General features: G+C 42.9%; 1 protein-coding gene across 3 annotated transcripts; it reads left to right on the forward strand.

Annotated features, from left to right (window-relative positions):
- The first annotated feature begins 4,244 nt into the window (after positions 1–4,244).
- Positions 4,245–14,076, forward strand: LOC114704018 (melanoma-associated antigen 10-like). 3 transcript variants are annotated; one of them, XM_037199103.1, is made up of 4 exons: positions 4,245–4,496; positions 11,062–11,146; positions 12,138–12,209; positions 12,345–14,076. In XM_037199103.1, the coding sequence occupies exon 4, from the start codon at positions 12,356–12,358 to the stop codon at positions 13,658–13,660; it is 1,305 nt and encodes a 434-aa protein (XP_037054998.1). In that variant the 5' UTR covers positions 4,245–4,496; positions 11,062–11,146; positions 12,138–12,209; positions 12,345–12,355; the 3' UTR covers positions 13,661–14,076. The 3 variants fall into 3 exon arrangements, with proteins under 3 accessions (XP_037054998.1, XP_037054999.1, XP_028740920.1); XM_037199104.1 differs by lacking the exon at positions 4,245–4,496 and adding an exon at positions 4,953–5,074; XM_028885087.2 differs by lacking the exon at positions 4,245–4,496 and adding an exon at positions 8,701–8,780.
- Positions 14,077–15,029: the final 953 nt, after the last annotated feature.

A 15,029-nucleotide genomic window follows, 5' to 3' on the forward strand; every position in this document is an offset into this window, starting at 1 on the left:
GATTTAATAAAAAACATATAGCCACTTTACAGAATAGTACAATGTTATCTTGTTCATTTCATGTGTTGTAAAACTTCAAAAGATAGATGCAGAAGATGCATAACAGTTGCCAGGACTTCAATGGGGCTAGTAATTCAAAGCCAAAAGTATTGCACACGATTGAACCCAAACTACTCTTGTCAGCAAAAGCAAAGACTGGGGAATTTTGTTTTGTGACTTCCATTTTGTAAGTCATAAGGTGACAAGGGATATATCCTCTGGTCAACAGTGTGCGGAATACTGAGATGCATTAATCATCAAGTTGAAGGCATTAAAGGAATTATGAGAGGCTACCCTAGACCAAACAGAGAAAACCTTAGTTCTCCCTCACCCTTTCCTCAGCCTTGGTACACTCAAGGCAAGGGTGACTATATGTATTGCTTCTCCATTTGGAGTACACTAGAAAAGTACACGTTTATGTCAGGATGAAAAATCAGAAGTAACTAAACTGAGGTAGTCCACATAAAGCCAGGATTAAAAATGATGTTTGAAGAAAACAAAACTAAATAAAACTGTCACCACAGAGTTTTTGGTCAAGTATACCAAAAATAGACTCATTTGTTCACTCATTACGTATGTCATGGAGATGGAATCTCTAGCTTAAGGAATTCACAGTTCACAAGAAGAGAAGGAACTTAGTCCTTGAGAGGGGTAGGAGTAGCAAGTAAATATCATGAAAGAGATGGATAGGTACAGAATTCTGCTTACTTTGTTTTGAGCTTGGGAAGCTCAGGCAGCTGAGCTCCATATGAAAAATATAATTGTTCGTAACTTCCCCCTGGGCTCTGTCAACGATCTTATTTTCAGGGTCCCAGGCTCAGTTCAGAAAGCTGACCCATGTCTGGTTAGAGTACAAAGGTAGTACAACAAGGATAGATTTAGAAGAACCTTCAGTGCCTATGGAGAGTTATCATATGACCCTATTTCTTATCATATAGACAAAGGACTCAACTTGCTCCACAGAAGTCAGAGTTCTACTCTATTGTCCTTGTTCCAGAACTCCATCTGGGGATTCATAGGGGTGTGGCTTCACACAGCAGAAGGCGTGGTCCTAGGCCTGACCAATCACCAAGGGAAGAATGTGCAAGTCCTTCCCAAAATGAATAGGGTGCCCTAGAGCTTGGCACTCACCATTTTTCTGGTCTGGAACCTCCAGCACGGTTTATAGCTTGCAGTTTTTCTTTAGCCCCATGCCCTACTTCACACAAGTGGGTTTTTTGTGAAGGGCCTAGGACCTAGTTTGGGAGGCAGGGGTTGTGACTTTGAACTGTCAAAAGGTGTGGCCCAGTGGAGGGAGGAGAGACTTTTCTTTCATCACAGAAAGGGTGGACAATCTTTGCAATGGTCAGGGAACCTGGGATACAGTGACTTCAGCGACATTTGTCATTGGCACAGCTGGTTAGGTTGAAAGCGAAAGAGTGAGGGTCGTGGTGCTTTCTGTGAGTGGAGTTATATATCAGTTCTGGATGTTATGCCTTGTCTAATACTGACTTGGGATTGTGGAGAGGCTGTCAGGGGATCCTGAGGATGGAGAAAGGCCCTTCCACCTTTCTGCAGAAATAGCTAGTGCTGGAGGGTTGCCTAGACTGTTAAGCCAGTTGGGGGTGATTGGGGCGTTGGGTAGAAGGGGTCAGTGATGATCTTGGCTTTTACTGGCGGTCTAATGCCATTGTGTCAGTCTCAGGATGATCGTGAGGCTTTCTGTGAGTGAGGCAAGAGGCCAGTCAGCAAGTAAATTCTGGAATTTCTGCCTTTTCAGTACTAATGGGGAGACCATGAGGAAGGAGAATGAGCTTTCCATTTCACCATAGAAACAGGGCTTACTAGAGTCCCAGCTTTCCAGACTATTAATCCAGTGAGTGGGAAGTGACCTTAAAGACTTGTACTGGCTTTCCAGTGTCATTGTCACAGCCTGAAGATGGTAAGGCTTTTTTTGCTGGCTGTCATAGTCTTGGGAAATATCCAGGGGGGCAGTGTGTATGGGGGGGGGACTCTGAATGAAGAATGAAAGGACACTAGCTGATAACTGTGGTCCTTTCTCTCAACAAATAGAGGAGGGTACTACAATTAACTTCTTTAACCATTTCTTCCTAGAATCAGGTTTTGAGCCCTGTGTAGTTTCTTGGATTTAGTCTGGTGGCCCAAGGGAGGTGAGAGTCTATCTTTCCTTCCTTCCTTCCTTCCTTCCTTCCTTCCTTCCTTCCTTCCTTCCTTCCTTCCTTCCTTCCTTCCTTCCTTCCTTCTCTCTCTCTCTCTCTCTCTCTCTCTCTCTCTCTCTCTCTCTCTTTCTTTCTTTCTTTCTTTCTGTCTCTTCCTCCTTTTCTTCATTGCTTCCCTCCCTGCTTCCTTGCTTCCTTCCTCTCTTCCTTCCTTCCCTGCCTCCCTCCTTCCCTCCCTCCCTTCCTTCCCTCCTTCCTTCCTTCCTTCCACCCCTCTCTCTTTAGTTGATTCTTTGTGAGGGGAATAGACTTAAGCCATCAGGGGTAAGGATCTAAGACAGAGGTTAACTGTGGGAGGAATGGAGCAGTCTTATCTTTAGGAATGCTTAGGGGAGGGGTCAGTCTTACTTGCCCAGAAAGTCACCCCTGGAGGCTCCTGGCCAGGTCTTGTATTGAAATACTTGTTTCTATTAATTCCATATCCAGAGTTCCAGGGAAGTAAGCTGTTTCAGAATATGGCTTAGACTTCAGGTAGTTCTGGAGGACATCCAACCTTGGCAAATACTAAGGGAGTGGGGAATCTTGAGGGATGATAGTGGGAACAATAAGAAAGATTTGGAAGCCTTTATCTTCCTTGCATTTAGAGCTCTGTTTCTACCTTTCCCAGATCTCCTCCCTGGAATATTCTAGGCAGGCTTATTGGTGTGTGATTTCTAGGGCTGCATCATGGAAGGCTTAGGGAGCTGGTGTCCAGTAGGCACAGGAGTCTGAGCTTATCACTAGGAAGACTCTGAAGGAAAGAATCCTTCTTCCCCTAGTATTCCTATTTACAGACTGACATCCCCAATAGGCTCTGGGCAGGTGAGTGATATGTAGGTTACTGGGTTTATTCATGGACAGTAAAGGAGGTAAAGGCTTGGGGGAAGCTCAACTCTGCTCATCTGGAGGAGGCATTCCATACTTGAGTGAGAAACCTGTCACAGGAGTATATGCTTTTCCCCACCTGAGAATAATGGGATTGGCAGCTCTTATTTCCCTGACAGTTACTCTGGGAAGCTCCATATTATGTTTCTCTGTGATACATGCTGGCAATACAAAAGAAGAGCAAGGAATGTCCTAAAATCAAGAGTACCTTTGCCTGAGGGATAGAACAATAACAGGAGAAATAAAAAATAAATAAAAAGAAAACAGAGGGGTTCTAAGTCTTAGGAGGTTTATATATAACTATCACCATCCTGTGGAGAATAGACTGCATGCCTACAATCTCAGCCACACTCAATTAGCTGTCATCTGTGGTAAGCTCCCAGAAACAGAGGGATCAAAGTTCATTCTCTCACTTCTAATTTGCTCTTTTTACAATGTAGAGTGTTTTCTGAACCCAAAGAACTCATGCCAAAAGAGACCAGTCAGTGCCTGAAAGAAGGAGAAAATTCTAAACTAGGACCAAGCTTTTTCACTCCACATATCCTTAGCAATGTTCTTCCTCAGCAATTCTCTTTGGAAGGTGGAAAGCAGGGTTCCCGGTTTTGGTATATTCTGACTTCTATTATTGGAGTCCAAGGGATATAGATTTTCATCTGATAAGGTCAAATTTAGCTCAGCTAAGGATGGAATTTTAGACTAGCCAAATATCAAATAAGGAACCAAAAGAAGAGAGGGATCTCCTTTCAGACATGACATGACAGTCCCACTGGGCTCTGGTTGCCATCAAGGCTCAAAGTCCCCACCTACAATGTTTTCAGAATTCCATTTGAAAAGTCTGAGGTTTATGGTTCACAGAGGTGAAGGAGGTTATCTAGCCCTGGCCAATCATGAACAGAATGTTCCAAATTTGAACTAGAAGCCTCTCTCATCACCGATGTAGAGAGTACTGAGCTCTCTGGGTCAGTGCAGTTTTTCCCAGAGCCACCAAACATGATAAGGGTTGTAATCTTTCCGGAGATCAGTGTCTGGAGTCTGGAGGATGTAAGGCTTTGTGACAGCACTGGACTCTGCTCAGCAGTAAAAGATTCCCAACTTTGTGAAATATTAAAGGAAGGACCTTGAGTGAGGACTGAGCAATCTCCCCTCTCCCGGAGAAATGGAGCTACTAATCCTCCCTTCTTAGAGCTTTAACCCCCTGAGCTTCAATTTCCTGTTCCACATAGGAAGCCTAGGGGAGATGAAGCAATCTTTAAGGGACTGGGCTAAAATTTTGACAGCAAGGAGATGAATCTTAGCCTTAGAAATATCAAGAAGAGGAGCATATGAGACTGAGAGGACTCTGAAAGAAGATTAGAAGCTTTGGCCTTCTCCAAGGTACAGAAGGGGCTCAAGTTCTCTTGGGAAATACCCCAGAACGTCTCCAGACAAATCGAGGAAGAGGCTGTTTCCAGGGTTCCAGTTTGGAAGTTTGAGGGAAGTGAAGCTTTTTCATATCAGAGGGGTGGGAAGATACTGATAGAGGAGTGGGAGCATGAAATTTCCTCACAGAAATAGTGTCATTCCCATACCATTTGCCAAAATAGCTGCTCCACAAATCTCGGCAATTTTTTTTTAACCTAAACTCAGCTACCAAGTTCTATGTCTGGAGTCTGAGGGAAATTGCATTTTTCAGGATGTGACTGGGCTAGATTGGGTCTAGTATAGGAGGTTTGGGATAAAGCCATTTCCTTGTCTGATTTTGTGTGGGGAATCTGAAAGATGTTAGGCTGTTTGAAAGTTAACTTGATTTGGGTCAGAGGTTACCCTGCCTAGATGGCCGTTGAGAAGAAGTCTTTAAGAAAGTGCTGGGAGGGATCAAAGAAGTACATATAGGGGTAAACCAGTTCCACCTGCTCAGGCAGTTCCCCTTGCTTTAACCATTTTTATCCTGCAATCAATGCCTGGAACCCAAGGTAAGGCTTTTTCAGAGGGGCAGATGAGGACGGGGAGGGAGGAGATAGACCCTGTTCTTTCACTCATAGGAATAGGGCCCAAGAAGACCTGCCTGTTCAAGGAGATGGCCTGGGATCTTCCAGCCCAGATACATTTAGGGAAACATGTTAAACAATTCATTTCCCTAAGTGTTGTTAGAAGTAGTCTTAGGGTTGCAAGGAAGGAAATCCCCAACATGAATATTGTGTCTGGATAAGACAACTTTACTTCTGGTCATAATAAGGATGACAAATTCTTACAGAAATGGTTGAGCAAGCACATCCAGCAGATGCGGCCTCCCTCTTATATCCCTAACACAAGAAGGGACTCGGCTGTTCCTCATTTGATAAGATCTAACTTCACAGTCTAATTCTGCTTGGCTAGTTTTGGAAAGCATCTGGAGAAGGAAAGGAGAGGATATGGGGGATGTTGCTGGCTGGATAGGCATTTTTTTCTTTTTATTTCTAATTTTACTTTATTTTTGTATGGATGGGTGTTTTGCTTATAAGTATATACATATATGGACTTCGTATGTGCCTCATACCCATGGAGATCAGAAGGGGGATTTGGATGCCCTGGGACTGGAGTTACAGACACTTATGACCTGCCTTGTACTTTCAGGGAATTCACTCTGAGTCCCTCTGGAAGAGTAGCCTGTGTTCGTAATTGCTGAGCTATCTCTTTAGTTCAATATTCGTTTTTAACAAAGAAGGAAAGTTAGTTACAGTGGATGGTCAAATATTCCTGGAGCACAAAGGGAAATAGGCATAGAAAAAAAAAAGATTAGACCTCTCACAGAAGGCATCTATCTGGGAATGAAGAAAACAAGTCTGAGAGCATGTGTATTCAGTAGTGGAGAAAGAGGAGTGTTCAAGGTTTGTTATAAAGTATTTGACAGAGAAGATGAAAAGATGATGTTTTTCATAGTTCTGTGTTAGAAACTGAAGGGACATGAGGCTTTTGGATGTGGGGCTGGACTTGGGTTAGCAAGTGAAGAATTCTAGCAAACTATGATGAATGAGTAGGAGCCTTTCCCTACAGTAAGATGAGGGTGTTGGTCCCACACACAAAGAAAGTTTCTGATGGAATCTCCATTCCTCAACAAATCTTCATTCCTGACCATGACTCACACTACTTTGTTTCCCAGACTTTCATGTCTGGAGATCATGGAAGCAAAACTTCTCTGAAGAGGGTTCTGTACTCAGATTGCTAGGGGAGAATTTCTAGCCTGAGGAAATCTTGTGGGTTTTATGGAGATCTCTTAGTTCTTGTCTTCTTGAAGGAGTGAATCCAGTGACATAAGAAATAAAGATAGTTTAAAGAGAAGTTTATTTAACAAAAGTAAACAAAGCAAACACTCCAAATACAGAATGGACTGGGCTGCCCCAAAGTGAAGAGCTGCACTGATGAGTCTATGCAAGGAATTCTTAAAAAAAGTTTTATAAGTATTCAGGGTGTGTGTGGCACATTCCTAGGATAAGGTGACCAACAATTTTCTCTTACAAACAATGCTGGACAAGGTCACCTTTTTTAGGGAGTTTCTTTCCTAATTCTCTAGAAAAGTAAGAAAGGGCTGAATCCATAACTTAAATGGTATAATGAAGTTAGCACCTTTTTAAGAATGTTAATTTATATGTGTGGGGAAATGTTCTGGTATCTTAGGTTCTGATAAAGCAGCAACAACCTAAGCTTCACTTCAGGAATGTTTAACCACAAAGGTGTGTTTCTTCAGAAGACACAATTACCAGGTCCTGCTGAAGTTTTCTGCAGTTAATTCCTATTGAAGTCTTTGCCTCCCAAGCATCATCCTGAGGGATTTACCTTAAAGGAGGCCTGGCAGAATTTGTTCTGTTCTTTGCTCCCCCAGATAGAATTATTCTGCCTGTGTCCTCCCAGGAAGCCATGCCTGCCTGGATGAAAGAAAGAAAAACAATGTATGATTCACTGGGTTCTATCCTGATAGGTCAAGGGAATTGAGACTTTGGAGAGGGAGCTGGAGTTTGAGTCCTGAGGAGGTGGAACTTGAGGGAAGAATATGAACATTTCCTTCACCCACAGACAATACAGGATGCCAAGCCCACTTGACAGGATACATTCTCCTGAGGGTGGGGGCTCCAGGTTAAATCACACTTCTAAATATTTTCCTCATGTTTAATTTCTGGAATACAAGGGATTTGCAGCTTTTTTTGTAGGGGGCTCCACTCCCTGATGATACATATCCATCAGTGTAAACAATGGACTTAGGAATGGAACCTTCTTTTCCTGACAGAAATAGTGGGAACACCTTCTTTTGCACCTCAGTGTGCTCTGCTTTAGGTCATGGGTCAAAATCCTTTTTTCCAGAAGTGTCATGGCCAGAGTCTACAGGAGGTGAGGATTTAGGGGTGGTTTGGACTTAGGACTGCTGGGAAGGGTTCTCAGACAAGACAAACATTCAAGTGAAGGGGTACTATAAGGGCACCAAGGGAGGGATTAAGCAGCACCCCCCTTCCAAAAAAGAATGGAGCTCCCCCTGTCTACCCTGGCGATCATCTCTGGCACACTATGGGCTGGATAAGCAGTGTGCTGTTTCTTGGATTCTGTATTGATAGTCTCCAGGGATTGAGGCTTTTGGATTGTACAGTTCCAACTTTGGTAAACAGCAAGGCAAGACAACAGGAGTTAAGGATTGTCAGTTTTCCCTTTCCCCATAAAAATTATGGCTTCAAAACCCACATTTTCAAGCAGCTTCCCTAAATTCTAGGGGTTGCATGCCAAATTTTGGATAAAATAATTTGTTTCTCTGAATTCCATGTGGGGAATCCAAGGAAGATAAATATTTTATGGAGTGGGCTAGATTCAGGACAGCAAAGGAAGTGGTCCCAGGATTGGGAAATATTGAGAAGAGATCCCCTGACTAATGAATGGAAGATCCTGATGAGCCTTTAGAAATCTCCTACTCTCTCACACATATAGGGGTTTGGGCTTCACCTTTCCCAGAATTCTTATGAGGAAACATCCAGAAGGCATAAGAACTTTGCTATTTCTAGCTTATATCTGATTGGCTGTGGGCAGTGAATTGTTTGGAGGATGTAGTGGAGCACACTTATCTTAGGAGAATCCTAGCCTTAAGGGTTAGGGTCCAAAAGGAAAAAAATGGAAGGAAGTCTCCCTGACCTCTATAGAAATAGTTATGTGACTGTGCTCCTTAACTAGGCTGTGTCCTGGGAATTACTAGGCAAGGCTGCAGCTCTAAACATTGTTTCCATAAATTCAGTATCAGGATTCTGTGGGATCTGAGGCCTTTGGAACAGTCCAAGACTCAGAAGTTCTAATCTGAAGGAGAGAAACCTGAAGGACAGTTGGGAGCCTTCCCACCCCTACAGAAATAATTAGGCTTTAGTCCTGTTTGACCAGATTGTGGCTCTGGGAACCTCCAGGCAAGGTTGCAAGTCTAAACATTGTTTCCAGGAGCCCAATATCAGGACTATGGGACTTGAGGTTTTTTGAGATGAGCCTGAAACTGGTTTTTCAAGAGCAGTGTCAGCCTGGAGTGGGAGGAGCCTCGGAGGCTAGTGGGGGCTTTCTTTTTCCCTACAAAAAGAGGTGTGGCCAATTCCCTTTCCTCAGACTGTTGCCCCAGAGGCGTCCAGTCTATTCCAGCTTGGTGTGTGCTACCTGGAGCTCCGTGTCCGAAGTCCAAGGCAGGTAAGGCCTTTTGTGAGAGGGCACTGGGTTTAGTGGAGCACAGGTTCCGAACTCAAGAAATATGGAGGAGAGAGCTCTGAGAGTGAAATAAAAAGTTGAGAGATGATTGGACCCACACATATAGGGGTCTGTCAGTATTCATCTCGGAAATGTTCTAGAAATGTGAAGTAGTATATTGTTTCCAGTTTTCATCTGGGATACTGAAAGCAGTAAGACATTGAGAGTGGGCAGAACTGGGTCAGCAGGGCATAAGTTCAAGTCTGGAGGAATGTTAATAGAGTGCCTTGGAAGGACAGTGATCAGAGATTGGGAGAATTGGTCTGCAGCACAAATAATAGGGGCTTATGAATCCTTCCCTAGTAGAGAGGCTTTTAGGGAGGGAGCTAAACTCAGCTCATTGAGTGGAGAGATTCTAAAGGATAATGTGAGCTTTTTTTCCCACAGAAAGCGGCATAAGTAGTCTCATTTTTGATGTAGGACCTCTAAGAAGACCCAAGGAAAATGGGTTCATGTTTGTTTCTCTTTTCTGTGCTGAGAGTTCAAGAGAGATGAGGCTTTTTGTCAGGTGGCTGGACTGCCTGGCAGGGGAGCAGTCCCAGCTTCAGTAAACATGAAGGGAGTAATGCAAGAATTTGGGGCCTACCCCTTTCCCACATAGAGAGAGGCCCTTTTCCATTTTCTCAAACAACATTCATCTCAGGGAAGCATCAGGCACTATGAGGAGTCTACTGTGTCTAGAGTTTATCTTGCAATATGACAGAGGTGAGGCTTTTGTGGAAGGGTTAGGACTGTGGTCATTATGTGTAAGAATCTGAACCTTGAAAAGGAGGAACTTGAGAGAGCAGCCTTTTTACTATCCCCTACCCTATAGAAATTGAGATGGAAGCTCAGTGCTGCTTGTCCAGGAAATTTCTTAATTAATTAAGCTCTAGGCAGTGGTTCTCAACCTTCCTAATGCTGCAGCCCTTCAATACAGTTCTTCCTGTTGTGGTGACCCACAACCATAGCATTATTTTCATTGCTACTTCATTTTGCTACTGTTATGAATCATAATGTGAATATCTGATATGGGGGATATCTGATATGCAACTCCTGTGAAAGGGTCATTCAACCCACATGTTGAGAAACACTGCTCTAGACCATGTCACAATACAAAGTGTTTTGCTACCCTGGTGAAATGTTCAGGGAATCAGAGAGGTAACAATTTAACATCTGATATTGACTTGGGTTTCTCACTTTAATTCCTGCATGGAGAAAAATCAGGGGCAGATCTCTAGGGAGGACTGGGAGGACTCTGGGGAAAGATGAAGAGTCTGCCTGTCCTCCACAGAAATAGACCTCTGCCACTATTGTCCTCAGCTCCTCTCCCTGTGTGACTTTAGGCAGGCCTATCAATGGGACATTTCCCTTATTCTATGCTGAGTCTTTTCAATGGTATTAGTTACCAAACACCAAGCTTAGGAGTTCCAGTCTTGAGAGACATAAATCTGAGGGAAGAGTCAGAGCTTTTCCTCCTCCCACAGAAATAGTAGGGAAACAGCCCTGCACACTAAAGTACTTGCTTATTGATCATTAAGGAAAAAATAAACTGAAGGAAGCCTGTGAAAATTCTGAAAGAAGAGGAGGATCCCTTGGGAGGAGGAGTGAGACTTTCCCTTTCCCTTTAGAAAGCAGTAGTGTTAGTCCTGCTTCCTCAGGCAGCCTTACCAGGATGCTGAGAGGAGGTATCAGCAAGAGCACTTTTTAACCATAATTCTGTGTGCAGATCCCAAGGAATATCTGTTCTATGAGAAGGGGAATGTACTCCAAAAAGCTGGGAAGGATTCTTTGCCTTGGAAAATATCCAAGAGACTGCCCCAATGATGGAGGACTGGGGAGAGTCTAACAGAGTCCTCTCATTGATATTTTACAAACCTCTGCTGCTAATCACAGTCCAGCCTCTTCACAAAAGGCCTCCCAAATTGAAATCATTGACAAAGCATACCCCCTCTCTGTCTGGAGCCCCCCATCACAGATATCAGACAGAAAGGAAAGTGAATTCCTTTACAGCCTCCCCTATAGAGTGTAGTCCAGCACCCCCTAAAAGAGCCCCATTAACTTCAGAGTCCCAACATGGAACTCAAGAATCTGTAACAGTTCTGAATTACCTGAAGCATCTCAAGACAACTACCTGGCTAGTTAGGATGTCTTCCTTTAATTCTGTGGTGGTAGAGAAGACTTATAATTCTTAGGGCAAAGCTTCGTCAGTATTTCACCTCCTCACTGTTCTCTGTATTCTCAGGACATAAGCATCTTCATTAGAAGAGAAGGCCATCTGGGAAAGAGGAATAGCAGATCAGCAGAGAGAAAATCTGTGTGGAAAGCAGGTAATAGTCCTGAATGAGGAATGAGGACACAGTCCTTTTCCTTTTAGGGACAAAAGGTATGCTAAGCTCAACTATATCCTGTTGCCCTCTCTTGGAGGAGCTGTGTACATGGTCATATAAGGTTCATACCTTATCTCTATGCTCAGATAATTGAGTGCTTGTTCTGAGGGGGCAGACCAGGAGCAACAGAGGGAGAGCTCTGAAAGTTATCATTATAAAGAATGAAAGATCTTACAGCAACTTGATGTGCCATGCTTTGTTGATATCCATGGGAGGCCTGCTCCCTTCTGAACAGAAAAAGAAGAGGAGTGGATTGGGGGGAGCAGAGGGGAGGTGAGGGAAGGAAATGGAAGGAGAAGAGAGAGGGGAAACTGCAGTCAGTATGTGAAATTAAATAGATAAATAAATAAATAGATATATAAATAAAAAGGAAAAAAAGAATGAAAGAACCTCTAACCTAGGGGAGTTGTGATCCCTGTAGTTTGGCTGGCACTACCTTGTCATTCAGTTAGCTTGACATGGTACAAAATGGTGCTCCATCACTTCTGCTTCACTGTATTAGGGATGTCTTGTCCTGTGAATTTGATCTCAATCTACCAGATGGGTATAATTCATTTCTTCTTAGGAAAATGGTAAGCACAAAGGGGGCCTTTCACTCCACAACTGTTCAGAGTTCAGCCCCAACAGCCAGGAGAACCCACTGTTCTACTTTTATTCTTAACCATGGATGCCACCTAGTTTCCTATTACAAAACTTCCAGGAACTATATGAGTACTCTGGAGTTAGTTATATGTTTTCAAAATCATAGAATGAAAGAGACCCAGCAAGTGTCAAGAGTCCAAGTTAGATACACACTTGAACATGCACAAACATTATACTGTAGAACACAGGGACCCCAAGGCAATTGATCCCACATACTCTAGTGTACTTTCTGAAGTCAGACTCTGCCATCTGGCTGAACCCTAAGTACCTTTATCACTTTCTTCTATAGGTTCCTAAAGGACAAGCCAAATAGAAAGGCTACAGAACTCCGAGGCTGTACCATATCACCTGGAGAAGACCTGTAAGTTGGCTTTTGTTATAGCCTTCAAGAGCAGATATTTCCTTTTGATACTGCCCACTCTGTTTTCTTGCCTCTCCATGCCTGTGGAATCCCTTCACCCTCACTCCTGTTTACATTTCTGTCTTCTGTCTCCAGAAAGCAAAATAATGTCTCGCTACGGAAAGCACCCACGCCTCAGCCTGGAAGAAGGTGTAAACTTCCAGAACCCAACTGAAATGGATGAGTTCCCACTGGTTCCCACACCTGAGAAGGAGGGGAGAGAAGAAGAAGAGGAGGTAAAAGAAGAAGAGGAAGAAGATAACAATAAGCAGAAAAACGAGGAAGATAACAAAGAGAAGGAAGAAGAAGAGGAAGAAAAAGGGAAAGAAGATGAAAAGGAAGAGTGTGGTGATGAAGTGAATGATGAAGAAAATGAGAAGGGAGAGGAAGAGGCAGACTTAGCTTCCATCATTTTTTCATCTTCTAATGTCTCTTTTCCTACTTTTACCCCTCCTTCTCCTTCCTCCTCTTCCCCCTTCTTCTCCCCTTCCTCCTCTCCCTCCTCTTCCCCCTCCTCCTCCTCCTCCTCTTCCTTCTTTTCTCTGTTTCAGAGCAACCTGGGGGGAAATGAGGATTATGCTGCTGGGATGCTGAGCATTTTTCAGAATGCTCAAAGTTTCTTCCCCTCACCTACTTTAGGGGAGAATTTAGATGAAGCAACCAGCCACCAGGAAGAGAGTTCAGGTGCCATTCAGTCTCCAGAAGACCCTGAAGCTTTGCTGAATATTGTGATACAAGAAAAGGCTACTGATTTGGTGTTTCTTTTCATTTACAAGTATAGAATGAAGGAACCCATCACATTATCAGAAATTTATGAGGTTGTCACAAAAGATTATGAGGATCATTTTGCTGTCATCTTCATTGAAGCTTCTAAATGCTTGGAGATGACCTTTGGCATTGATATAAAGGAAAGTGATCTTCTAAGCAGTGCTTATGTCTTTGTCAATTCACTGAACCTCACCTATGAGGACATGCTGAATGACAATGATAGACTGCCTAGAAATGCTTTCCTCATAGTTATTCTGGGTGTAATATTCATAGAAGGGAACTGTGCTTCTGAAGAAAGAATCTGGGATTTTTTGAAGCTGGTAGGAGTGTATGATGGGGAGGAGCATTTCATTTGTGGAGATCCCAGGGAGTTCCTCACCGTAGATCTAGTGCAGCAAAATTACCTGGAGTATCGGCAGGTGCCTGATAGCCAGCCTCCATGCTTTGAGTTCCTGTGGGGTTCAAGAGCCTATGCTGAAACTACCAAGATGAAAGTTTTGGAGTTCTTGGCAAAGATGAATGGGTGTGACCCAACAGATTTCTCAATCTGGTATGAAGAGGCTTTGAGAGATGAGGAAGAGAGGGCCTGGGCCATAAATGATTCTGCAGATGGAAGTCCAACCACTTGGTTTTTAGAGCGTTGATTATCAGTTTGTTTCTTTGTTTGTTTGTTTTACTTCGTGTGAGGGACCTGTTTCTACATGGGTTCACTCTAATTTTGAAAGGAGCAGCCAAAATTTTAAGAGAAAAATCAAACTTAGGCTCAATAGAAAAGGTTAAAGAATCACTATGTTAATTGGGGATTTGCTTAGCTGTTTAATTTTGGGTTAATTTTAAATGTTATTCTTTTAAGCAAAGGTTTATTTGCTTTAGAATCTATGAAACTGTTAACACTTATTGTAGTTTTTTTCAAAAAATATAGTGGAAAATTATGTAATGTAGTTAACTTTTGAATTGGCTTAAACTTTTTAGTTTGTTCTGTAAAATTAAAATGCAGTGTACATTTATTTACCAGGCTCATGTAAGAAAACAGGACATATTAATAAATCTTAATAAAGACTGCTCACTGACTCATTCAGCAAATATGAGTGAAATTTTTCTGTTTTGGAAAATAATATGATATTGGGGTTAGGTGCATGGAAAAATAAGACACTTCCCTCCAGAGGGAATGGTAGACTCTGTGAACATCTATCATATAGGGAACGTGGTGAGATGTGTGTCAAGATGTAAAGAACAAGTAGAAAGAAGAAACAGATAAGGAGAAGGGTTTCCAGTTATCAGAAGCCAAGTGCAAAGGTTCAGAGCCAGTGAAATTGGGGAACTGGGGGAATTAAATGTTTTGGGATATATTTTATATTAAGCCATGAGAGGCATCACAGGCCACAGGGTTGGTAAATCAAAACTAAGTATTCTATGCTTAAAGGTCCAGGGATTCCCTAGGAAGAAAGAGGTGCATCCTTTCAGTCTGCCTACAAATTATCAGTGCATCATTTTTTCCCCTGCCCTGGGAGTCAGAGGCCCCTCTCTTACAACGCATTAAAGTGGGTGTTCTTGAATACCATTTGTACTAATTCAAACACAGTCAAGGATCTGGTGGCAGTGAAGTTACTGTACAAAGTATATACAGAGAATGAACAGTCAGGAGAGAAAAAAAGAAAGCTAGCTTTTTAAAATTTTTTTTATTAAGAGATTTTCCTATTCATTTTACAGACCAAGCACAGATTCCCTTGTCCTCATTCCTCCCACCCCCCAGCATTCCCCTCCAACCCACCCCCCATTCCCACCTCCTCCAATGCAAGGTCTCCCTTGGGGAGTCAGCAGAGCCTGGTACATTCAGCTGAGGCAGGTTCAAGCCCCTCCCCCTGCATCAAGAGTGAGCAAAGTGTCCAACCATAGGAAGAGCTAGTTTTTTACTTAACTGGGAGTTTCTGATTTTTTTTTTTTTAGCTAAGCACACCAACTTAGCCCCCAAATAATATACTGTCTATAAGGGAGTAAATGGGTTTCAGTTGT

This window comes from Peromyscus leucopus, chromosome X (genome assembly GCF_004664715.2).
Source record: "Peromyscus leucopus breed LL Stock chromosome X, UCI_PerLeu_2.1, whole genome shotgun sequence".
NCBI lineage: Eukaryota > Metazoa > Chordata > Mammalia > Rodentia > Cricetidae > Peromyscus > Peromyscus leucopus.

Bases quoted from the DNA above. Each gene is read 5' to 3' on its own strand.
- LOC114704018 (XM_037199103.1), top strand. From the start codon at position 12,356: ATGTCTCGCTACGGAAAGCACCCACGCCTCAGCCTGGAAGAAGGTGTA.